Below are 26,712 nucleotides of genomic sequence, written 5' to 3'. Positions count from 1 at the left end.
CAAATAGATCAAGATATGATTGACATTTTGCTCTCAATAACTCCTTTTAACTGCAGCATAAATGAGGAAAGACAAGATTTATTCCAATAAAGAGTTCCTCTTTTTTTCAGGATGGAATTAATTACTAAGTACAATAACCAAGGCTTATATCCTAATCGTTCTTGTGAGAGTCATTTTATATTAGAATTTTCATTTGGGGCACTTAAAAGAACTATGTCTTTAGCTAAATCTAAAAAATTTGCCAATAAAACTGATTCTCCTAATGGACTTTGCCAGGACAAGGTACTTAAATCAGCTTCTCTGGAAGAACTTGTCAGGTCATTGAAAAAGAGACTAGCGTTACATGCTCTTTCAGCAAGGGGACACTAGAGGTCTTGCCAGTGTATTTGTGACAATTCAGGCCAGGGAATCATACTCTTTGACTAATGCAGCTATGACAGCTTTTAAAAGTAGACTAGGCTGCTACTTGAGAAGCTGAAAGAGAGCCAGCAACTGCGAATGGCCCTGCCCCAAGAGGACAATGAGGTCTGCTGCTAGTCAGCTCCAATAGCAGCAGCCTTCAAGAGAGTCGGGTGATGGAAAAATGAGAACAGAGGTGAGAAAAGATGTTAGAAATGAAATTAATAATGATATAGAATCATAGAATCATAGAATCATAGAATCATACAGGTTGGAAAAGACCTCTAAGATCATCGTGTCCAACCGTCAACCCAACACCACCATGCCCACTACACCATGTCCCTAAGGGCCTCATCTACACGTCTTTTAAATACCTCCAGGGATATGCTTTGAAGCAAAACGGGTTAACTGTTACCGGCAGCCAGAGGGGTTTGTTGAAGGCTGATACACAAGTGCATCTTTCCCTGAATGTGAGGGTCTGCTTGATCAGGGAGGTTGGACAAGGTGACCTCCAGAGGTCTCTTCCAACCTCAACCATCCTGTGATTCTGTGACTTGTCAACAGGGCTAAGTGAAAGAAAGCCAAGCTTGTGCCCCAGGCCCCCTGTGGGGCACTCCCAGCTCCCTAGCTGACTCTGGGATAGCCGCTTCCAAGACAGTAGCAGGCAAAGATCCCCGCTGAATCCCCACTGGCAGCACCCCAGCAGGCAGGGTGGAAGAGGCCAGGCTCCAGGTCAGTTCTGGCAGGCCTTACATGGGGGCACGAGACTGGCTAGATTGGGGCCAAAGGGCTGTCTAGCTTTCGGTGTCCTGCCTCAAGCACTGGCATTTCAAGAAAAGGAAGAACAGGGCAATCACATAATGTCACTTCCCCTTAATACTCCTCCAACCTCTGACCATTTTAAGCTTCGGGGTTTTCCTGAATCTGTTGTTGTTTGCCTATTTAGTAACCTACAATGGATTTCTTTTTCAGGTGCTTTTCCAGTCTTTCTGTGGACCCATGTACTATGTGCATCTCCTTGGCAAGGTGTTCCCCAATTATACTATGAGTTATGAGAAGAGGTACTAACTTTTCCTGGTTTTGAGCCTGGATCTCGGTAGCTTATGTATCGGGTTTGTGTGGCAAGGTTTTGGTAGTGGGGGGACTACAGGGGTGGCTTCTGTGAAAAGCTGCTAGAAGCCAGCTGGCTCCATTGCTGGCCAAGGCAGAGCCCATCAGCGACGGTGGTAGCGCCTCGGTGATAACATATTTAAGAAGGGAGGAAAAAACTCCTGCACAGCAGCAGCAGCGGAGAGAGGAGTGAGAATATGTAAGAAAAACAGCTCTGCAGACACCAAGTGAAGAAGGAGGGGGAGGAGGTGCTCCAGGCGCCGGAGCAGAGATTCCCCTGCAGCCCATAGTGAAGACCATGGTGAGGCAGGCTGTTGCCCTGCAGCCCATGGAGGTCCACGCTGGAGCAGATATCCACCTGCAGCCCATGGAGGACCCCACGCCAGAGCAGGTGGATGCCCGAAGGAGGCTGTGACCCCGTGGGAAGCCTGTGCTGAAGCAGGATCCTGGGAGCACTGTCTTCCGTGGGAGGGACCCCACGCTGGAGCAGGGGAAGAGTGTGAGGAGTCCTCCCCCGGAGGAGGAAGGAGCGGCAGAGACAATGTGTGATGAACTGACCACAACCCCCACTCCCCGTCCCCCTGCGCCGCTGGAGGGAGGAAGGAGAGAAAATCGGGAGTGAAGTTGAGCCCGGGAAGAAGGGAGGGGTGGGGGGAAGGTGTTTTAAAATTTAGTTTTTATTTCTCTTTATCCTACTCTGATTTGATTGGTAATAAATTAAACTAACTTCCCCAAGTCAAGTCTGTTTTGCTCGTGACGGTAATTTCTGAATGATCTCTCCCTGTCCTTATCTCAACCCACGAGCCTTTTGTTATATTTTCTCTCCCCTGTCCAGCTGAGGAGGGGGAGTGACAGAGCGGCTTTGGTGGGCTCTAGTGTCCAGCCAGGGTCAACCCACCACAGCTTAATGTCTTATTCCCCAGTTCTTGTTTGGGCAAAGGCAGTGAAACTCATCCCTATCAGCTTCTGCACTCCATTGAGGATTTTGTAGACCTTTTTCCTAACTACCTTACGTTGTCTCTTTTCTGAGCTGAGGAGTCCTGAACTATTTAACTCTTAAGGTTTTAAATTCATACCTTAGATCACCCCACGTGCCCTTCTCTTGACCTTTTCTAGTTCATGTAGATCCTATATGTGATGAAGAGACCAGAAGTGCATGAAGTAAACAAGGTGTGGATGAACCATGGATTTCTACAATGGTGAGCTGATGGATGGAATTATGTATTATGATTCATGGTGGTCACTGCCGAGCAACATCATTTCGTACACAAAGCTATGACTGGAGTTCCCCGTGTGCATTACTTCACACTTACTAATGCTGAATTTCACCCTCAAACATTGATGCTATCATGCACACATTCGGGTACGTAGCGTATACCCCAAGCATCTCCTTAGGGGAACACCACTCTGGTGGGTATCAATGCAGACCTCATGTTATTTTAAGCACTTTGAACTGGAAAGAAATGACAAAAAATTATCAAGTGACTTTATTATGATCTCTGGCCCTTTCATGTATCAGCACAGATGCAGCCGGACGCTGAACCCAAAATGAAGCATAGTCAGTCTAGGGACCATTTATCAAGTCACCACCAACCCTGACTGGCCCCACATCAGCCCCCCGGGCCGTCAGCCCCTGCCCCACCGACGCTGCAGCAGGGCCGGTCTCCAGCTCCCCACAGCCCTGCCCTGCCCGGCCATGGGCCCCGCCGAGCTGGGCCCAGCCGTGAGCCCGCGTCCCAGCCTGGCCTCGGCCCGTCCCCGTCCCCAGGGAGGTGCCCGGTGCCTGGGCATGGGGCTGCCCCAGTGCCCCCGGCTGCCCTGCGCCTGCCTGGGGCTGGGATGGGCCCTGGCTGCCAGCCCTCTTCAGAAATGCATTGAAATGTAAAAATATATGTATTCGGTGCACCTATTGGGCAAGGAGAAGGATTCCAAGTTAGCAAATATCTCATTCAAATATTGGTGCTTTTAAAATTTGCGTGAAGAGGGTATGCCAATGCCAGCTTCTAAGATATAGATAAAGAAAAGAAAAAAATGAACAGGTATGCAAGGCAAAAAAAAATCTTCAAAATGCTTGGGAAAAATAAGAGACTTAAAATGATACAGCAATCTAAAAAAAGCACAATAGCAATGGGAAATGGATTAATTTTTTTTCATAACTTGGTTTCCCTGTCCTCTTTTAAGCTTAGAAGTTTCTCACACATGGCAGGTGCAAACAAAGGAAAGAATCTTAAATCATGTCCTTTTTATGTTGTTTTTATTATTATATATACAAAAAGATCCAAGCGCATTCATAGATTAAATTGCTAAACAATAATTAAAAAAAAAACACAAAAAAACCAAAATCCAAAACGAAACAGAAGCCTATACATTCATGTCTTCTCAGTAAAATTACGTTAACCACAGAGGCAATCAAGTAAGCACGTTGCCCAGGACCCGTATTCCCCAAACCAAAGGCAATATAGACATGAACTTCTCAATATCTTCTCAAATGGCAATCTATATTTATGTGTATATATATTTTTATATATATATATATATGTACGTCAACTCACACCCACTGACCAAGGAGGGTAGAAGTCTTGCTGATGCATGCAATTATGTATTATGATTCATGGTGGTCACCAGAAGGACATGTTTCCAGTGTCAAAGAACAGTATGTTGGGCCACTTTAATGATTTCTTCTCCTCCTTTCTAACCACCCCCCCAAAATTTCACAGTATACACCGTCGGACTCAAAAGATTGCAGTCGTCGGGCTCAATTCTGTATTCCTTTCTCAAGGAACAGATTTCCCGCTGACGCAAATGGGAATTTTGCCTAATCTGAGCTAACTAGAGGCTAGTTAGCAACATGGCATGAAGAGGTACCTGAAGGAGGCATCCTTCCTGTTCCTTTTTGGACAATGTCAGAAGAGGGATGAAGGGCTATGAAGAGCTGTGTGAGGCTGGAGAGAAGAACATTTTCAGTCAGTTGTGAGCATCTTTTCTCTCTTACAAAAGGAGCAATTCAGTATTTTTCAAAATACAGCAGTTGATGTCCAAAGTGCAAAGTTTCTGCCCTTCTGGCTCTATTTGGTGTCAGTTACAGTTCAGGCACATTGCAGAACATTTTAGGAGGCACGCAGTGCTTGAGGATCAGGTTCAAGATAAAACAGAGTGAAAATCTGCATTAGAGCTTGGAGAAGTAAAGGTTTTTATTGTAAAAATACTTGCATGTTAAAAAAAAAAAAAAAAGGAGAGAGATTTCAGCATAACCTCCAAAAAAGTTTCTCCCACAGCAAAATGCTGAAAATGGTTTTGGTAGTGAGAAAGCTGGAATTCTCTGAAAGTGGATGGTGAAGGGACTTGAACAGCAAGGTGAAACCGTGCACTGCTAAATTAATATGCAGGTTTGTAAAACTTTAGTAAACTAACTGAATTTCTGCCTGAGGGATGTGGGACAGCTTAGGAAGAGCCATCATTCTTTCTTTGGAGGTCCTGGCGCAAGCAGGTATTTTGGAGCATGTGCTAGACCTGACACAGGAGCTCAGAGCGCCGACTCACGCAGGAACATATTCAGTAGGATTCTTTCTTTCAGCACACGCGATGTGATTTAAAGTAGCAAGCCCATCTCAGTGCATATTCACACCCAGCAGGCAGGCTGGTAGTGCAGGGTAGCTTCCAGGCAAATTGATGGGAAGGTTTGGATGGATTAGGTATCACTAAGGTTGGCCTTGTGGGCAGGAAATGTGCAGATCAATTAAAACTAACACTGTGAAATGCCACAAAACACTTCAGATGGCTTTTGAAAGGTAGTACTAGGTCCACTCACATTTATCCTGCTCCAATAACTGACAATACTTTAGCAGAAGATAGAACATACAAATATCTCTCAGTTGATTTTGTGGTTATCCAGCCTCTATCATGAAGAAATTTGTGGTGATTAGTGGTGGAAAATTGTGTTTTAATCATGTCATCCACGAAGAAAAAACACAGATTTTATGGGCCTTGGGTCTTGTCTTTTACTTAGGCACAGGAGCTCAGAAATCAGTAAACTCAAGGCAGACCTAGCGTGTGGTGTCTGAACCAACTATCCACGATGTCGAAGACAGCCTCCTACTCAGCGCTGGATGGAGTCGCAGCACAGCAAAAGGACACCGTAGAGCTTTGTCTTGCTTGTGAAGGGAAACTTGTCTGGCTCTGTCAGGCGTTTTTTGGCTCTTCACTGTCAATGAGGGCCAAAGGTAGGTAAAAAGCTGTAAATACTACAGGAAAATCTTTGCCTTTGTCTGTCCCCAGTACATATTCTGTAACAGTTGTCTTTCCAAGCACACAGGCAGTTGTTAAGATGTGAGAATAATTAAAACATGAGACAGTATACGCAAGCTGGAGAAGGATGTTTCAGAGGAGTCCCAAACACAGGACTGCACAATCAACCTGCCATAACCTATTTCCAGGGTATTTGGTATATCTCCCACTCTCCAGCTTCGCTTTCATTTTTTCCTCTTCTTTCTCTTTGCCCACTTGAAAGAAGTACGTTTCTGACATCTGGCCGTAGGGACAGGTTTTCAGCTGGTTTCTGCTGGCACAGAATCACTCCAGTCTGTGGTTGAATTCTCATATATCCAGCTGAAAATCTGGTTAATAATCCACACCATCGCCGTAAGGAGGATAAACTCACTGTCCATGCACTATATAAAGCTAAATTCTTTGCTGAGGGGGATGGTGCTTCTGCATATAGCCTATAGTGAATTGGTGAAAATGACTTGTTGATACCAATCACATACAAGCAGCAGCATTATTACTGTAGTAGGTCAATGTGAGAAAACCTGTTTTCCTAAATCAGCTGTTCCCCATTGTCCTGAGAAATTAATAACTTCAAGAAATGAAAATATAATCCACTCAGCAGCTGAAGTAGTCTCAAACATTGTTAGTTCTAGCTTTCTTTTCATTGTATGAGACATTTTGCTATATAAAATTGAAATAAACAATATGAGTCAACCTAACCTTTTCAAAGGTTAGTGTGGTTTGGTTCTGATAAACAGTTGGGTGAGTGTTGTGGTGAATTCACAGTGGCTATGCATTATGCGTTAATGGTAAAATGACAAGTTATTTTTACTCATTCTTTTATAGAAATACAGTAAGAGAGAAAGCAATACATTAAAAAAAACACCAAAAAAAACAGCACATTGCTTAGAAAAATAACTCCCCTTCCCAAATCCAACTTCAGTTTATGCTCTAATTCATATACAGTAATATTTCACATTCGCTGAGAATCACAAGCCTTTGGTTAAATACTGAGATCATACAACCTGAAAGTAATTTTTGTTCTAAATTTATCCCTTGGTTTCATGCAGTAGGACTAATTCCAGGCTAACCCCCAATTATCAATATTGGGTTTGCTTCAGTGCCTTCTTGAATAAACTCAGTTCCTTTAATGCTTCCATTTCTTACCAGAAAATACTGAAGGAGGATGCGCAATATAAGTATGGCTTGAGTTCTGTCACTGGAGCAAGGTATTTTGAGGGTAGCCATTCAAAACAAAATGTTTTCTCTGTCTACTCATGGATCTCACAGGTGCCTTTGTTCTGGGGATGTCTAAGGCTAAAAAACACTTTCCTGCCTTTGCAAATAGACCTTTACTCCCTCTAACCCATCCATAGGTCCACTTGACATCGACCTGGCTGACATGGTCCTGCCAGAGAATAAGCTTTCTCTTCTGTTTTCCAAACTCTCGCTGAGCAGTACCTTAGGGCGAAACACTTGCATGAATTTCTGGTAAAATTCTTTGGATGCAAAATAGTAAATGAAGGGATCTATGCAGTTGTTGAGGCAACTGAGGCACAAGGTGAGCTTGTAGGCAGGGTACAAACTCCTGCCATAAAATAGGCGGATGATCATATGCACAAGTAGGATAAAATTATTGGGGGCGAAGCAAGTGATGAATACCAAAAGGACTATCATTGCCAGGTATATGGATCTAGTCTTCTGCCTGTTACCATACCTGTTTGATGTCTGAATAAGCTTCCGAATGGTGCCAATATAGCATCCGACTGTTACAACAAAAGGGATCAGGAAGAGCACGACAAATAGTGTGAGGAGAAAGGCTACCCAGGCTGCGAAGTTGGGCAGCATATCCCATTTGAGGACGTCAAAACAGGTTATAATCCCCAATTCTTTCACTTCATAGGTTAGATCTGTGCTTTCTAGTGGGTAGAAGGCTAGTAGCAAGAAAATCCACATACCTAGGCAGGCAGCCAGGGCATATCTTTTTCTTCTCCACTTGATCAACTTCATGGGATATACCACACCCATGTACCGCTCGATGCTGATACAGGTCATGGTCAGTATGGAAGAATACATGTTGGAGTAGAACATCACAGTCACGAGGCTGCAAAGAGTCTTGCCAAAGCTCCAGTGATTGCTTTGGATGTGATAAGAAATCTGGAAGGGAAAGCAGCTGGCCAGCATGAGATCCGTGATGCTTAGGTTGATCATGAAGATAACAGAAGGAGTTTTGGGTTTGATGTGCCAGCAGAGCACCCAAAGGGAGAACAAGTTGCCAGGGATACTGATCATAGCCACCAGTGTATACACAACTGGGAGGGTGATGGAGATAGCTTTATTCTGGAGCATTGCCAGCGTTTCAACGTCCAGGTGGGATCCGTTTTTAACCATTATTCACAAGGGGCTTGTTGATCCCTATAAGCCAGCTGGATCATATCATGAACACTTGGCTTAAAAACCTGGAGGACAAATGTCAAGGGAGAAAAGCAATGTGTCAAAACAGAAATTAAGAACATACTTCTTCTATTAATCAAACTAAGAAAAAGTCCTATGCAGTTTGACAGATTATCTCTGAATGAACTGAATACATTAAAATTATCTCCTGAAAACTCTCCTCTCCCTCCGAATCACGGTAATGTTTTACCAGTCTCACTTCTTCTTAGCTTTGAACAGCTACTTTTTCCCTGCTGAATGGCTTTCTGGTACTTTTTGCAGCCTATACGTTATCACACCTCTTATGTTATTGTAACATAAAGAAAACCACATGTCACAAATTGAAATTGAATTGATGTCTGCATGAGAACACTATGCCATAGGATCTCCATGAGCTAAATCCATCCCATCTACTCTGGTTGTCACAACCTTGCTTCTTGTAATACACGTTTTTTTTGTTTTTTTTTTTTTGTGTCCAGCTAAAACAGTGATCCATTCCAAATAAATGGTGGATTTTTAATTTATTTTTTTTTCCTAATTCGGGAAAGGAGAACATGCAATCAATTATTCTTGGTATATTCATGATATAAACAGAATATACGGAAAACACCATGTGTAATCAAGAACGAGGGGCAGATTGCAGTTGCTGGGACTGGTTTACAGGCTGAAGGGACTAGGCCTGTAACAAGCCTTCTTCTAACAAAAAAAAAAAGCTATTGAGTTTCAATTTCTGCAAGATGTAAGTTATTAAAAAATGTTCTGTTTGTAGCTGTCGTATTGGCATCACCTGTAATTCTGCAAAATTAGTTTCAGTTTTGCAGTCTGCAAAGCAAAACCATGCTTTCACTGTCTGGCCTATATAGATCTTTCTTGGCAGACACAATAGTTTATGGTTTAGCTTATTTATTTTATACAGTGTAACAGCATTTAGCAGCTGCAAACAAGAACTCATGCCTCAACGTGCTACATGCATGCGTGCTTACTTTCATGAAGCTGCAGTACAGAGATGCAGTTTCACAAAAGCACAGGGTCGAAGAAGTGAAGAAATGGCAATGAATGACCAGAAAGGCAGAGGATAGTGCAACAGTAAGTTCTGTGAAGAGTGGCCATAGGGGTCTGAAAGGGGTGCCAGGCCAAGCCAGCTGGTAACTCTGGGCACATCTATGCTGTTTAATAAAAGAGGGGCAGAGAGTGGGTTCAGGCACACGCTCCTACTTGTGGACTCTGATCACCTGCACCGTTTAATCCAAGCCTCTCTTTGCAAGACACACCTGCTGTAGGAGATTAGATTAAAAAAATGTAGGTGCCAGTCAGTTGGTGGCACTTAACCTCGGATCTAGTTAAGTAAGACCTTTAATTTAATTGTGTGGTCATAGCCCATGAGCAGTGTAACAGGTCAGTTCCTCAGAGAGGTCAGCCCTCGGTGCTGGCTAAATCTAGTTGGAAATAATAATTCTGACAAAAACTCTGCTTTCTGACAGAGGCTCTTACTGAATAGCTTGCTAGACCTTTCACAAAATAACTGTTGATGGTTCCTGAGACCTGGCAAAGGTGAAGTCTCTTCTGAAGGCTGTAGTGGAGTAGAGAGATACTCAACTCTAAAAATAAACTGAGTGCAGATCCAGAAAACGCACAGCTACAGCAGCAAGAAGCTCAGTGGGGGCTTATTTCTCTTGTTTCTTGATCTGATCAATTCGACATAATGCTTCAAATGTCAGCTAAAACCATTCAGAAATAGTGAGAGTCAATATCAAACAAGTGATGTTAGCTAATGTTGCCGGTCTTCCAGGAACTTCTCGCTGAGCTGTTGGAAGCCCAGAAAAAGGCACAAGAAAATAGGAATTGCAAAGAAGCCAGAGATGTGTTCCTAATATATCAGACACATGACACAGAGCAAACATGTTCCAAGAAATGAGCACATCACATGATCACAACTGCAAAAACCCCTTTGAGCCAAATCCATTGCAGATGAAATTCTGTTCTTGTCAGTGGAGCTATATCAAGAATGAAACTAACTCTTCAGTTTTCAGGGGAACTTGAAAAAGCACTCACTGACAGAAAGCTCTTGGAAAAAAACCTATTTCAACTATCCTATCTATGACTTACCATAGTAAATACCTATTCCTGAACTCTATTGCCTCAAAAATCTTTCTCAAGTGGCTCTTTTTGTACCTAACAACCCTAAACTTCCCAGGACAAACAGAAAATTTTTATCTATATCAAAGTATCTACAGAGCTCTAATAATAAGTCTTTGCAAGTGAAAGATACTTGCTCTCACAGGCTAAGGGATCTCAGCCCGAGGTACTATTCCTATAGAAATTGTATGTACTTGGGAGGTAGGAGTATAGGTGAAAATTTCCACTAAATCTGTCACACTGGTCATAAAGCTATTGAATACCTCTTGCATTCGGTTTTGTGCTAGGGCTAATCACAAACGTATTTTCTTCTAAACTTGCTTTTTCTGAGAGCACATCCTGATAAGAAGGAGATAAAAAAATGCATGCATAGATGCTGCAGTACGCAAAACAGTGTCAGGATTCGTGGCCTGGCTAAAGGCAAATTTTATGCACTTGTGGAACACTACCGTCAGTAAAATGTAAGTGCCTCCCAAATTTAGGCATCTCTTGAATAGGGGTTGAAAGGCACCAGAGTTTGTGGTTAGGTGCCTACAAGAGCTCTCCAAAAAGGGTAGGTCCCCTTGGCATGGTTTTCAGTAAGGAAGATGTCCATCACAAGGAGCAAAAGAAGAACGATGCGATGGTTCCCTAGTGTCTTCTGCAGGGGTGGAGGGGGCAAGCAAAGCATTCAAGACTGTTGTTGCAAGTCATTCTCAAGGGCAAATAGCCTCTTGGGGAAATGTGGAGTACAGAAAATCCTCCTTCCAACTTTGATTTTTCTTTTGCCAAATCCTTCTGGGGCTCTAATCCTGAATTCCTTGTTCAGGAAAGCCTGGGCTAGCAGAAACTCCTGCTCTGAGTCACCCTTACTTGTGATGCTTTGCTTTTTAAATGCCCAGGTTACGCTGCTGGAACCACAATGTAGCACTTCAGTGTACTTTACCTCTCCCATTATTGTGTCTGTTTGGGTTTAGTTAACGCTGTGTTTATATTTTCATCTTGTTCAGGGTAACTTTATGTCCTTCCCCCACTGCAACCACAGTCTCTGTCTGTCTCTTGTGGTTTAACTTGAAAATGTCATAAATCAAGAGAGAAATTAATCTTTATGAGGATTAGAATTAGATTCCCCTTACATTTTATGAGTTGCTTTCTTTCAATTTCAGGTTTCCAACACCATTCAAATCAGTGGAGCTTGCATGGATTCTCTGCAAGAGAAACTTTGCTGTAGGATAATTTTAAAACGTCAACCCTCAGCTAGGGTTTCAAATGCCTAGTCTGTAAAAATATAGTTCTGTTGCATAAATATCCCTGTTAGAAAGACACGGTTTTGCTTTTATTTTGGGGAGAGCTATATTTAAACTACGACAGACAAATGGACCTACAGGTAGACTGAAATAAAAACGCAATAAGGATTCTTCAAGTGAGAAGATCCAGTCTTATTGCCATTTACATCAGTCGTCAAGCCTCTGACATAGAAAGAGAAATGTTAAGCTTTTCTGCTTGCCTCATTTCTGAAACATTTAGTGGACGGATGGATTTTAGTTTTGTATTAGGTACTAAGAGTACCTAAAGCCTCTGGAGTAACCCTCGCTAAATCCACGTAGGGTTTTTTTGCTCCTCTTTGTATTCACTGGCTCGCGGCACTCTGGAGAGAAAGCTCACTTGGAAAATCAGTAACAGCAGGTTTTCATCCGAGCTGTAACCATAAGCAAAGGTGACAGCTGCTTAGTGCCTTTTTGACAGGGATGGTGATTCCTTTCCCTTCAATTGACAAAAGATGACAAATAAAACATTAAAGACTATACTGAAAATCAAACACTAAAAAATCAGAAGAGGACTGTGTTATTTCTTTGCCATGGAAGAGTAACAATAGAAATGTGTCTACTTTCTTTTTAGGGGACTACTAAATAAAATTGATGTGTTTTTTCTCTTACATCTATTCTCTTCCTGTTGTCGATGTCAAGTGCACCTGTGAAAAAGACTGAAAAGTCTGTGAGTCAAATGAAAACCAGAACTACCTTTTTATAAAAAGTTTTGTGATTCGTTTTGAGATGAAAAAATAAATCACAAAACATCATGTATCAGAAAGCCTTCCAAAACCTATTCTGTTTCATCATTTTTGGTTCACTACCTGTCAAAGCACTATTGTGTAGCATAAAAAGGTCTTATTTCATAAATTCTTTGATATTGTTACACTTTTGGAAAGACATCCTTCCAGCTGAAGAATGTAGGATGGCATGTTTCGGATTACAGGAAAAACAAACTGAAATGCAATTTCAACTCAATTGCAAACATTCAGAATGGAGCAAAATGAAAGCACAGATTTTATTGTAAGCACTTAGAGAAATCATATGAACAGTTCTTAATCAACACAAATGTGGCTGAAGAATGTATTTTGTTTTTCCTCAAAAGACTGCATTTTTTAAAAAAATATTTTTTTTTTTTTTACTTGCTCAGTTTAATGCTATTACAAAGTAGTAACAAGAGCTAAAGGGTTAGGATAGTTTATGTCTACCTAAATGTAGCTAAAGCTGGTGAAAACTTAGGGATCCTCAGTGTGCAGTGTTCCTGCTGGGGATTCAACCCCTTCTGGACTGTCTGAATTGCTAGTGAGATGAAAGAATATTAGAGAAGCACAGAAAACAGACACTTAATTTCTATTGTAGACTGAGTGTGAGGAGAAGAAGGAGCCAGAAAGGCAAGGAGTCAGGAGCCAGTCATCTTGAGTTGTGGGGAAAGTGACAAACACTTTGATATTTAGATGGAGTAAGGGGTTTTAATATGAGGAACAAGAAGAAAAAGTGCCCTTTTGTAACACATCTCAGTTATTGTTCCTAAAGCATCATTGATGCGATTTAGAGATACACTCCTGCAAATGTTCAAGCTCACCAAACTGAGGAATGTAAATGAGTGCATCTCTAATTGTGTGTTCCTTAAACGGAACATGGGCTTTACCGAAAGAGGCTGCAGGTTTTGTCTGGATGGTTCTTTCTCACCCTTGCAATAAACTTTCATGCAAATTTTAGCTTGTAGGGTTACATTTCTACATCTCTAAAAGCCAAGGGTTTGGTTTACTCAGTCAAGATCTGAACCTAAGTCTTCTAAGAAAATTCTTTGTATTGAACCTTCCCTGTTCTTTTCGCTGATTTTTTTTTGTTGTTGTTTCTGTTGTTTTGTTCTGAGTATCATTATTGCAAAGATCAAAAACTGATCTTTGCTGAGCCTGTAGTTATGTTATCACAAAGGCATTATTTCACACTAGGCTTTAGCTTATCTTCTTTTAAGAATAAATACGTTTGGGAAATGAGACTTCTACTACATGTGCACTTGTGTGTACGAGTATTTCTGAGCAAACAAAACAAATCTGAAAACATCTAACTAGCTGCAATATTCCTGACCTTCTATGTCATTTAGCTTTAGAAAAATAAAACTGTTCTTTATTTCTTATTTTTCACCAAAGATTATTCAGACAAAGGACACAAGAAAACCATATGTATGCCTTCACTGCAAAAGATGGCATATTTTTTACAATGAAAGAGTTACTTTACAATCACTGTATTAATCAAAAACTCTTGCGGAGACAAACTTCAGTTTTTATCTTAGTACACCTAGTCAAAGTAAACCCTATGGTGGTTGTAACTCTGACCTCAAATAGTTAGGGCAAGGCAAAACAAGAGTGTCTTCTCTCCACGAGGATTTCACATTGAGAGGTAAAAAACACCTCTGTTTTTTCAGTAAGAAAATGTAGAAGCATTACCAGCTTTAGTGTAGTCGAGGGGTACATGCCTGTTGAGCTTGTTAGCTATATCAATCTAGACGAAAGCAGCCTTATTCAAAAGTGAAGAAAAATAATCCTATCATTTCTGCCTGTTGAAGAGTGCTTCTCTTCTCCGGCCTGAGAGAGTGCAAGTGGGCAGTTTCCAAGATTCAGCCAAAGAAGTCTTACTAACTGTGAAATGTAAATGCACAGGTTAGAGGCAAAGAAACGTCACAAGGAACTACTGTACCGGTTCTTCAGAACTAGCTAAGTAGTAAAATTAACTGTACATAGCTACCTTTATCTTTCCTGTATCTGTCCTGAACTATGCAGTTTTGCTGATAGTTGAATTTTAGTTCACTTGAACCTTCACCTTTGCTAACCATAAATTAGCAAAGTCAGGATTCTGTGCTGCTGTCAGCAATGTTCATCCTAATTTAGATAAGGTTTGCATAAACACAGCCACTATAACCTGTGTCAATAATTCTGTTCAGAGCGAAACTAGTCAATGTGGTCTTTAAAAAGTTCATTTCTGCAGTAGTCAGGTTTATGGAAATAGTAAGGCTGTGGGCCAGTGTTGACAAAAACCTCTCAGCATCTGAAGCGTGATTCTATGACTTTAAGTGCTAGTTACACTACAAAATGAAGCAGCTTGCCATTTTCTTTATTGGTGTGCAATATAGTCAGCTTTTAAAAATCCTGTGAGCAAAACCTCAGGTCAATTGAAACCCAATTTGTGTAACTCCACTGATCAATTTTCTAGGCTGGTTTAAATTTCAGTCAGAGTGAACATCCTAAATTGGATTTAAAGAGATTCCAGTTTATGGGCCAATAGCTAGAATATTATATATATGTTGGCCTTTCCTACATACACAGACTTTTTAAGCTTAATTTTTTCAAGCCTGTTTAAAAGGATTAGCAAAGTTAAGGCAACCCCTTTTAAGAATTCAACATAACAGCCCAGGAATTAACTCTACAGGACTTACACTCCTTTGCGGTCGGTCACTGCCCATGTGCATGCTCTTAGTTCCCAACAGCACAGGGCAACTTGCCTCTTGGTGAAATAATGCGATCTTGCATGTATCATTCAGGAAGAGCGTGCGTGCAAGCAGTTACTGAAATGTTGCTGACTTCTGGTGGGGAACCTTGACTTCATTCGACCACAGATTTTGTCAGATGGTGCATGGCCATGGACAACCAGCTCTGGTGGACATCCTGGGTAAGGAGAAGTTACCTTGTGCCAGAGGGCCCTCATGCAGGTAGCTTGCCCCTAAACTATTATTACACAATATTGAGTTATATCAAGATGACAAAGATTGATGCTTTTATAGAACTTTGACCACAGAAAGTGCCCCATCAAGTCTAAATTTAAATAACACATGAAATGATTTCCTTTATAACTTTAAATCTTTCAAATATCGTCTATGTCCAGGATTGAGATACAATGGCTTCCGATCTTCCGATCTTCTTACTACAAGTAATTGCCCCACATAGCTGTTGTGAAAGTCAGAGGAAAAAGCGTAGTCGATCATTACCCTTCTGACCTCAAATGCCAGGAAAAGAAGTAACAGTTTGTTGGTACAAACAGTATTTGCGGTAGACAATATGACAGATTCCCAGATTCCCAATCCCTCAATCTTCAGAAAACTCTATGGTCTTACATTGAATCTGTATGGTCTGATTGGCATTTTACAGCAAAGATATATGTATTCACACACACACATATAAACATATGTGTGTGTGTGTATATATATATTCTGTTTGAAATCTGTACTTTCTATCTTTTCATCTCTCTCTTCTGTGAAACTCTTTTTGAATGTTTCCTCTCCTGTTCAGTCCACAAAGGAATTAAGGTAGGGCTGCATGCGTGTTTTTGAAGATTATCTTTAGAGATAAAAAAAAAAAAAAAAAAAAAGAGTTCGCACATCGCTTTTTCTTGCACTTGCACTAAGGATATGACAGTCTGTAGCTGTTGATCGATTTAACATATGATGGAGTCCATAAACAGGACACTCAACCAAGTTTTGCAGGTGTAGCTGAGAGGATAATTTGGCATGGTATTTGGGAAATGTTTTGAGAAAAGAATGTAGGGTAATTCTAACATTCATGTAACGTACTGGGGCCAGAAATTGGAAACAGTATTGTTAGGGGTTAATCAAAGAACTTGGCTGAGCATGTAGGCCGTCTTCAGATAGGCCATCTTCCACTACTTCCACTAGTCAGTCTCAGTATGTACAAAACTCTTACTACCTCCTAGATAAATAGACATGCTCCAAAAAGCTCACGCTGGATCCATAACAACTGGTGACTTGTAAGTACAGGCTGAATTATTGTTCCTCTTGTTAAGTAAGATGAATATGCAACTCTTTTTGCAGAGCAGTAGCATTAAGAAGCAGGATTTGGGTATAGCTGGCACCTTTCCTGCCTGGTCTTTCCTACAGCTGTGGATTTAGCATCCATAGAAATCTAAGTGTCTTTTTTAGGGTAAGTTGGAAAGTGTGGATGCCACTGACTGTACTGGGTGGATCTCCAGCGACTGTAACAGGCTCATATTAGTCACTTCCATTGTAAGTGCAGGTGTTTGAAGTTGAATCCAGCCCATTTTAAACATCCTGTTGATTCAGATCTTCGTTTCCTGGAGGCCCGTAATTGCCTGGATTCTATCAAAATCTGAACTAGTCCACTAAAACGTAATTGCCCCCTTTCACACTTGGACCACTCAGCTGCCACTTTAAAATGACCAGGCCAACTTCCATGTGAAAATGAATTGGCACAGAATAGGACAAAACGCATGATTTTACCTGCACCCGTCTTCTTCCACCTGTGTGTCAAAACCTACTGTCAGTTCTACGTGATCGTAAAACTGTTTGTATAGCAAACATGCCACAGCTGGGACTCAGGATGAAAATTATTTTGTCTTCTGTTGGTCCTGCTGCTGTACTTGCTCAGCACATCTCGTTTAGCCTTTATTGCCAGCCCACCTACAGGACCCACTGCTCTGTTCTTTCCCCAGATGCCTTCTGCAATGTATGGGTGGTGAACTCCCGGCAGACTGGGCGTTCTCCTGGCTCCCACATCAGTTAGACGTGATTCTCACATCAGCACTAGTGAAAACAGTCTTGGCTGAAAAATGCCTGAGACCAGGGGCTCTGTAGGAGCTAAACTGACATGCACTTGGCAGCTTTCTCACATACCTGATTCTCTGCTCCTGAAAGGGCAAGAAGAGCTAGATGTACATAAAGATTGTCAAACTGTGCCTCTTACTGGAAGGCTTTGATACAAAAAATGAGCTGCTGGAAGATCTTTTGTATGGCTGGAACTGATACTGTGTCCACTCATTCCCCTGGACCCCTCTCAATACCCGCTGAAAATAGGTGACCACAGGTATTTCAGCAGGAGAGGTGCGCCTGGGCTGACGAAGGGCCAGCGGGCAGTGATGTATGCAATCCAAGGCAGTGGGAAACGTGTGAGCTCTGTGGTTGTCTCCTCATTCCCTAGCACTTTGGGCAATGCTTCCCAGCCTTGCCTGAAGGGAGCACTGGTTGGGGCTCACCTCAGGTGATCTCCATGAGAAATCTTGCACTGTCGCGACTCTTTCCTTTGCACAGTGTCTCTTATTGCTAATTGTCACAGCTCAGAGTGTGAACCCTGAATCGTATCTGTACCACTGAGCTATATATCACGGTATTTTTCCTGTGTGATGTTCAGTTGCCCATGTATATGGTCTTACAAATGGCTGTGATTCTCTGCTAGAGGAAGCGTCTTCATTTTTTCAACGTTACCATCAGTAGTCAATAGTATTCAAGCTACAGACATGTAGCCTTTTAATTATGATTCTGCCTTTTAATTATGGTCATATCATGATCAGGGCATGTGCCACTCGGACAGCCATGTATCGCCTGCATCTGTCTTGAGAGGAGCAATTTAGGGCACATGCGGTACCACTATGGAGCCCAGATGGCATGACCAGGATTCATTTATCTCGGGACCAGTCCTGCAGGTCTGGTATTCATGCAAGTCCCAGAGAAGCCTGATGCAGCTCTGTGTGCTGTGTGCACAGCGCCTCAGAGCTCTTTGCTCGGTAGGTAGAAGCCAGCTCACCCTGTCCGAGCTCATGCAAACTCACATCGTTCACATGCTGAAAGAACTGAAAGGTGGCTTCTCTGCAAAAGCTCATGGCACCGATAACTGCAGCTGGGCTGCTTGTGGCTGGCACACGTGCCTGAACAGTGCTGAGCAGATGTACCCAAAGGCACAGTGCACAGGTCACAGGAACCTCAGAAATAGCTAACTACAGGAGCAGATATACTGTATGACCTAATTTTAAAAGCAGTGTTATATATGCACACAAAGGAAAAAGAAAGAGCCAACGTAATTATTATTTTTTCCCTGACTTACCACTTAACACTTTTTTCCTGACTTCTCTTCAGTTTGGCCATTTGAGACCAGTTAGAGGTATGGCTGGTAACATTCAAGAAGTGGAGATTATAAAATGGGAAAAAAAGAAAAAGATTTCTAACAAAAGCTTCACCTTTTGTTCAGTTTCTTTGTGACTACTTGGGCTATCACACTAATATAAAGACGTACAACAGGAATAGCACCCTGACTCCACATCTGCTATTGTTTCATTCTTCTGAAAGTCCTTGAGTGCAGGTGAGACAGCAGGTCAAAGTTCAGCTCTTCAGCTGAACCAAATTGCAAGTGCCCTCATAGTCAGGCTTTGGTCTTCCTCTCAAGTCCTCACTGCACTTAGGTAACTTAAATGCATAAATAAGACAAAAATTGGATTCTATCCTTGTCTAACATACTCTTTCTGCATTGAGAAGTATATAAGTGTCCTAATTATAATCAAGATATATGCTGATATATTATTATATGAATGTTACCTCTGAAATAATCACAGGCAGAAGTCAAACGCGTTCTGCAGCTAGTTTTGTTGGGGGAGCTAGTCTCTGCTCTTATCAACAGACAATACATTGCAGCAGCTTGTTATTGTCTTTACTTGAGTTCCTCTTTATCACTAGCAAAATGCCCTGAGATATCTGGATCATCGCTGCTCTGCAAATCTTTACTGGAATCTTGCCATCTTGAGAAAAAATAATGAAACTGAAGATGCTGTGCTTTGAAGGGTGCTATTTATTGACCTATGCACTAAAAATTAGTGTCTTAACTATAATTTTTATGACTTGGCATTTAGCTCCGACTTAATAGAGCTAATTCTGGGTATTCCATTTGTGAACAGTCTGTATCTCACAATCTCTTCTACTACATATATCTGTGGTGTGCTATTTTTAAGGGTATGGGAAGCAAATACATTCTTGCAACGTAAGTGAAGATGTGAATCCATATCTCATCAGTCACTCCATGTATTAGATCTCACTCATATGGACAAAGGAGGTTGCTTACCCCTCTGGGATAAAGTTTTGCAAAACACCTCCAGATTACTATGTGAGAAAGTGTATTCATTACTATACCGTAGGACATATTATACTACAGCTAACATACTACCACCTTAGGCCCTACTTTGTCTCTGCTGTGTGTTGTCTGCTTCCTCACATGCTTAAGGTAAATAAACACAAAATGCAAGCAGCACAGGCCAGTATGAGGTGAGAGCAGCCTTAGCATGATTCTGATGCAAGCAACACCTCAGGACAGGGTACACCAGCAAAGTAAAGGAGAGGTGGGAAGCCATCATGAGGTCAGGGAAGCATTCTTATTTATCCAACTTATAAAATGAATATTATGTATGACATATTATTACGATAATATACTGATATGATATTATATATTAAATATTAAATATTAAACATAATTTATATGATGTGTGTATGCTATAAATATTTTTTCACTGGTACCACAAACTGAAATACCTATATACCCCATAATCAACACCCCAAGTGCTAGAATTTCTCTCTTTTTTATCGGATGATGTTTTAGCCTGTGTTACGGATTCATCATATATATGTGTGTGTGTGTGTACATATAAATGTGCACAATATTATATGTAGAATCATAGAATTGTTTAGGTTGGAAAAGACCTTTAAGATCATCAAGTCCAACCATTAACCTAACACTGCCAAACCACCACTAAACCATGTCCCTAAGCACCACATCTACAGGTCTTTTAAATACCTCCAGGGATGGTGACTTAACCACTTCCCTGGGCAGCCTGGTCCAATGCTTGATAATCCTTTCAGTGAATAAATTTTTCCTAATATCCAATCTGAACCTCCCCTGGCACAACTTGAGGCCATTTCCTCTCGTCCTATCGCTTGTTACTTGGGAGAAGAGACCGACCCCCACCTCACTACAACCTCCTTCCAGGTAGTTGTAGAGCACAATGAGGTCTCCCCTCAGCCTCCTCTTCTCCAGGTTAAACAGTCCCAGTTCCCTCAGCTGCTCCTCATAGGACTTGTTCTCTTCACAAGACCCTTCACTAGCTTCGTTGCCCTTCTCTGGACATGCTGCAGCACCTGAATGTCCTTCTTGTAGTGAGGGGCCCAAAACTGAACACAGTATTCGAGGTGCGGCCTCACCAGAGTACAGGGGCACGATCACCTCCCTAGTCCTGCTGGCCGCACTGTTTCTGATACAGGCCAGGATGCCATTGGCCTTCTTGGCCACCTGGGCACACTGCCGGCTCATGTTCAGCCGGCTGTTGACCTTTTCCTCTGGGCAGCTTTCCAGCCACTCTTCCCCAAGCCTGTAGCGTTGCATGGGGTTGTTGTGACCCAAGTGCAGGACCCGGCACTTGGCCTTGTTGAACCTCATACAACCCATCGATCCCGCCTGTCCAGGTTCCTCTGCAGAGCCTTCCTACCCTTGAGCAGATCAACACTCCCGCCCAACTTGGTGTCATCTGCAAACTTACTGAGGGAGCACTCGATCCCCTCATCCAGACCATTGATAAAGATATTGAACAAGACTGGCCCCAATACTGAGCCCTGGTGAACACCGCTTGTGACGGACCGCCAACTGGATTTAACTCCGTTCACCACAACTCTTTGGGCCCGGCCATCCAGCCAGTTTTTTACCCAGCAAAGAGTGTGCCCGTCCAAGCCATGAGCAGCCAGTTTCTCCAGGAGAATGCTGTGGGAAATGGTGTTAAAGGCTTTACTAAAGTCCAGGTAGACCACATCCACAGCCGTTCCCTCATCCACTAAGATGAGGGTCATCTTGTCATAGAAGGAGATCAGGTTGGTCAAGCAGGACCTTTCATAAACCAATGCTGACTGGGCCTGATCACCTGGTTGTCCTGTACATGCCACGTGATGGCACTCAAGATGATCTGCTCCATAACCTTCCCTGGCACTGATTTCAGGCTGACCAGCCTGTAGTTCCCTGGATTCTCCTTCTGGCCCTTCTTGTAGATGGGCGTCACATTTGCTAACCTCCAGTCAACTGGGACCTCCCCGGTTAGCCAGGACTCCTGATAAATGATTGAAAGTGGCTTGGTGAGCGCTTCTGCCAGCTCCCTCGGTACCCTTGCGTGGATCCCATCTGGCCCCATAGACTTGTGTGTGTCTAAGTAAGTGATGTACCAGGTTGCTACATTTTTTACATTTCCCCTTGGATTGTGGGAGTTTCATTCTGCTCTCTGTCTTCCAGCTCAGGGGGCTGGGTACCTGGAGAACAACTGGTCTTACTCTTAAAGACTGAGGCAAAGAAGGCATTAAGTACCTCAGCCTTTTCCTCATCCTTTGTCACTATGTTCCCCCCCCACATCCAATAAAGGATGGAGATTCTCCTTAGCCCACCTTTTGTTACTACTGTATTTATAGAAACATTTTTAATTGTCTTTTACAGCAGTAGCCAGATTAAGTTCTAGTTGGGCTTTGGCCCTTCTAATTTTCTCCCTGCATAACCTCCTGACATCCTTGTAGTCCTCCTCAGTCGCCTGCCCCTTCTTCCAAAGGCCTGAGTTCCTTGAGTTCCTTGAGTTCCTTGAGTTCCTGAGTTCCAGCCAAAGCTCTCTGTTCAGCCAGGCCGGTTTTCTTCCCCGCCGGCTCGTCTTTCAGCACATGGGGACAGCCTGCTCCTGCGCCTTTAAGATTTCCTTCTTGAAGAATGTCCAGCCTTCCTGGACTCCTTTGCCCTTCAGGACTGCCTCCCAAGGGGCTCTGTCAACCAGTTTCCTAAACAGGCAAAGTCTGCCCTCCGGAAGACCAAGGTAGCAGTTCTGCTGACCCCCCTCCTTACTTCTCCAAGAATCGAAAACTCTATCATTTTGTGATCGCTATGCCCAAGACAGCCTCCAACCGTCACATCACCCACAAGTCCTTCTCTGTTCATAAGCAAGAGGTCCAGCAGGGTGCCTTCCCTGGTTGGCTCACTCACCAGCTGTGTCAGGAAGTTATCATCTTCCACACACTCCAGGAACCTCCTAGACTGTTTCCTCTCTGCTGTATTGCATTTCCAGCAGACATCTGGTAAGTTGAAGTCCCCCAGGAAAACAAAGGCTAGTGATTGCAAGACTTCTCCCAGCTGCTTATAGAATATTTTGTCTGCCTCTTCATCCTGGCTGGGTGGTCTATAACAGACTCCTACCATGATATCTACCTTGTTGGCCTTCCTCCTGATTCTTACCCATAAACACTCAATCCTATCATCACCATCATTAAGCTCTAGACAATCAGAACACTCCCTAACATACAGATCTACCCTACCGCCTCTCCTTCCTTGCCTGTCCCTTCTGAAGAGTATATAGCCATCCATTGCAGCACTCCAGTTACATGAATCATCCCACCATGTTTCCGTGATGGCAACTATATCATAGTTTTCCTGCTGCACAATGGCTTCCAGCTCCTCCTGTTTGTGGCCCATGCTGCGTGCATTGGTGTCGATGCACTTCAGCTGGGCTATTATTCCTGCCATCTTTTTGCAGGAAGAAGCCCTAATTCCTATGTGACCGTTTCTCAGGTGCTTCCGTGGTTTCTAACACGTCCATAACCCTTGTGTCTTTGCTGCAACATGGATCTCCATCCCCTACCTCCACTGAGATGGCAGACCGAAGGACCTCGCTAGCACACCGTCCCTCAAACATTGGCATGCCCCCACCAGGCTTATCTCTAGCGAACCTGGCTTTATCCCTTTCCGCCTTCAAATCTAGTTTAAAGATCTTTCAATGAGTCCTGCTAACTCCTGTGCCAAGATCCTCTTCCCCCTTTGAGACAGGCCTGGTGTTGTGTAGACCGACCCATGATCAAAAAACCCAAAATTCTACCGGTAACACCAGGCTCGGAGTCAAGTATTGTTCTGCTGGCTCTTCCTGTTTCTTCTCTCATCATGCCCTGCAACTGGAAGGATAGAGGAGAACCCTACTTGTGCTCCTGATCCCTTAACCAGTTGTCCCAAGGCCCTGAAGTCTCTTTTCATTGCCCTCGGATTTCTTGTTGCAACTTCATCGCTGTCTACATGATAAATCATTATCTTACTCTATTATATTGTATGATCATATATAATAATATAATAATATATGATATTATGTTCTTGTTTCATAGTATAGCTACAATTGATAACATTCTTCTGTTTTTAAACTTTTTTCATGACTACAAGTGAAATTTCAGCTATTTGGATTTTAAGTTAGTTAGTTAGTAGGATAAACCTTCAAATGAAAGGAGAGCAATCCTACAGTAGAGGACCTCCAAGTCCTAATGTAAAAAGTGCTCAAACTAAATTTAAAGTTTGAGTTTCACTAGGTCAAAACACTATAGAGAAAAATGTGGGCGCCAGAGCTCAGCCAGCCTTAAGGAGAATTTACTTTTAAGGTGACACCTAAAATTCAACCACCTGGAAAAGTATACTAAGTCTGTGAAATGCAGTGACAAGGACAAATACACAAAACTGCATTTGTTTTTTAAAATTTGCTGAGCTTAATCCCTGGACTGAAGAACTTAGAACTTTTAAAGTTTTATCATAAAACAAATCCACGTATTTTAAATGCAAGGTTTAGGTGATTCCAAATGTAGCTATATACATAAGGTCTGGTTTGACTCAGTCTTCAGTGAGGTGCTACTCACTGTGGCAGCTAATTAATTGCCCTTGATTAATCATCTCCTGGCTATGGATCAAACTATTAAGGTTTAGCTGAGGTGCAGCTGAGGCTGGGGTCTAACCTCAAGCGAAATGTATGGCTTTGTCAGAGAAAGAAGGGGGCCCCTGGGTGGCATGAGCTCTCAAAATGAGTCTACAGGACAGAGAGGAACTTGACTGTGGTGAGAATTCAGGTGTGGGAAAAGAAAACACAATATTCTTACCCTCTGGCACTTGAAAATGACAAAATAAACACTCTTCCCTTCACCTGAATAGTTTAAAAGGAAAAGGAAATTAAATGCCCCCTGTTCCGCTAAAAACTGGTAACACAATAAAACGAGTGCAATAATCCAGCAGAAAAGAAATACGCTGAAGAAACTTGCAAGCACACCTTAAAGGAGCAGTCCCACCACGGGCAAGCAGTCGCTGCCTTTCTGAGAATGGACATTTACTGACAGGAACAGCAAGCTGGAGAAAAAGGTCCTACAGATGGGAGGTCCTTCAGTGGCACAGATTAAAATATCACCTGATAAAAAAGAGAGAAATTCTAGCCGTTGAGGAGCTCATTATGAGCTATATAGATATTTCAGTTTGTGTGAAAACTGCCCATTGGAGATGAAGACTGTGAAACTCATGGGATATGTAAAGACAAACTCTAAGGTAGTTTTGAAGACTGGTATAATTATGCTCCAATAAGATACTAAGAACAATAGAGCAGTAGGAGACAGTTCTTTGGAGGCAAAATTTGGGTTATTAGGAGCCCTAGAGACCTCTAAGTGACATGCTCTGAAATGTTACTGCATTCCTGCAGCTTCAGTGTGTAACTTGAAAATAGATGCATAGGAAAATGATATAACTGTACTAAGAATAAAGGAAATGTTTGATGCAGATGGTGCCTATTCAGGAAAATATGGTTTGACCTAAACAAAAACAGGGCAAGGCTTCTGCTACTAAAAGTTAGGGTTATAATTTTTAAACTAAAGACTAGAGAAAGCCTGGCACAGAAAAGCATATAGTTCAGGATGACACATACTTAGGGGTGGGAATGTTATTAAATCCTCTGTATTCTTAGAAAAAAAGGACAGGAAAAGGTATTAATAAAGTCCAGGAAGGAACCGGACAAACAGTTTTTACATGTGAAGTGTATGAAGCAGATCACGTAAAACAGCCAGGAGAAAAAAAAAAAAGATATCTGTGTCTCTACAGATAAGTAAAAAGTGTAAAAATGCTGAGGCTGATTGTTCTGGTTTTCAGCTGGGAATCTGACCTAATTTAGGTGTCTGAAAAGTCTGATGAAAGAAAGTAAGTGTTGGAAATGGTATGGCCGGGGCACACACTGATATAGCCCTGCCAAAATAGGCCGTGTCACTGAAGGATCAGTACTGTTGTATTGCAGGAAGCTTTGTGTCACATCCAGTAAACAATTCAGCTGCATCAACAAATGAGACAGAATTTCCATGGGCTGAAGGCTGTAACCGCAGGACTGTATCATCAATCACATAATGAGGATGGTAAATGTGGCAGTGATGTGCTTGGGATAGAAAAACAGCTGCGAGAGCAAACAATACGGAAACAAGAAAACCCTTCAAGTACCCCTAAACAAACTGGGCAAATGTGCCGAGGTGTGATGTGTGTGCTCAGGCACCACAAGTGTGACTCCGCATGGAAATCACCCACTCAAGACCCAGAGGGGATCTCCTCTCAAGACAAGGAGAAGCAGCTCTTGACTCAGGCCTCTGTCATCCTGAGCCTCCGCAGTGGCAGGAGCACCGACCTGGGGTCTCCTGCTCCCCCATCAGGACACCCAAGAGCTTTGGCTTGTAGCCTATCGCAAATAAATTTCTACAACTTCAGCTGCTTAATTAAAAAAATAATATTCTATGTCTGCGTGTGAGGTTTGACCCTACCTGTGTTTAGTGGATATGTCTAAGGAGACAGAGCTTCTCCTTTGCTTTTTTTTCTGGATCCTTAAAGTGCTCGGCTGGCAGATACACACCAGGTTGTCCCAGACGTTGCTTTGGGCAGCGCTGGACAATCGCAAAGCCCAGCAGAGAGGGGAGCCTGCTGGTGAGCCTGGCCCATTGCTACACAGGTACAGAATTAGGTCTTGGAGAAATACCAAAGGAAATTCTGATATCACTGAAGAATCCCTTTTGTTCTTAAAAACACCTTCTCCTGTCCCCACAAGAGCAGCTGCTCTGACTGAAGGTAGAGAGAGCCCTTAGTTGGTACTCCAAGTGTTGTTGGTACCAAACCACATGCACTTGGGGCCATTCTCTGCTGTGGAGGTTGGCTGGCCAGGGACAGCCTCTGCCCACGCGATCAGGCTTCTTCAGCAGGGCGATGGCAGGCAGGCTGCCTATTCGCAATAGTCCTGGCTGCTGAACCATGCTTGGGAGCCGGTGGGGAGAAGTCAGCTAGCACAAACCAAATCTGCACCAGGAAGCCTTCTTGTGAGCTAACGGTGTAGAGAAGCACATTCCAGTGACCAAAAACTTTCCCTGGAGCTGATTAATCTATTAGCATCGATAGAACGTAAAAATACAACAAATTCTTTGTTGGCCCCAAAGAAATGCATAATACATGGAAATATCTGATGA

At 42.6% G+C, this 26,712-nt stretch overlaps 1 protein-coding gene across 7 annotated transcripts in view; it reads right to left on the bottom strand.

Annotated features, from left to right (window-relative positions):
* Nucleotides 1-3,746: 3,746 nt before the first annotated feature.
* The window catches only part of P2RY8 (P2Y receptor family member 8), a 39,424-nt gene continuing 16,458 nt past the window's right edge, over nt 3,747-26,712 (bottom strand). For 4 of the 7 annotated variants that reach the window (XM_075134094.1, XM_075134069.1, XM_075134103.1 and 1 more), the window contains one exon: nt 3,747-8,231. In XM_075134094.1, coding sequence (XP_074990195.1) covers nt 7,090-8,163 — 1,074 coding nt within the window. In that variant the 5' untranslated portion in view covers nt 8,164-8,231 and the 3' untranslated portion in view covers nt 3,747-7,089. Of the gene's footprint in view, nt 8,232-11,456; nt 11,529-18,611; nt 18,809-26,712 lie in introns of those variants that run through there. The other 3 variants (XM_075134077.1, XM_075134085.1, XM_075134120.1) reach the window with 2 other exon arrangements.

This window comes from Calonectris borealis, chromosome 1 (assembly GCF_964195595.1).
Source record: "Calonectris borealis chromosome 1, bCalBor7.hap1.2, whole genome shotgun sequence".
In the NCBI taxonomy this organism is placed as follows: domain Eukaryota; kingdom Metazoa; phylum Chordata; class Aves; order Procellariiformes; family Procellariidae; genus Calonectris; species Calonectris borealis.
The sequence above is the reverse complement of the archived record's forward strand: the minus strand, read 5'-3'. Positions and strand labels throughout refer to the sequence as shown.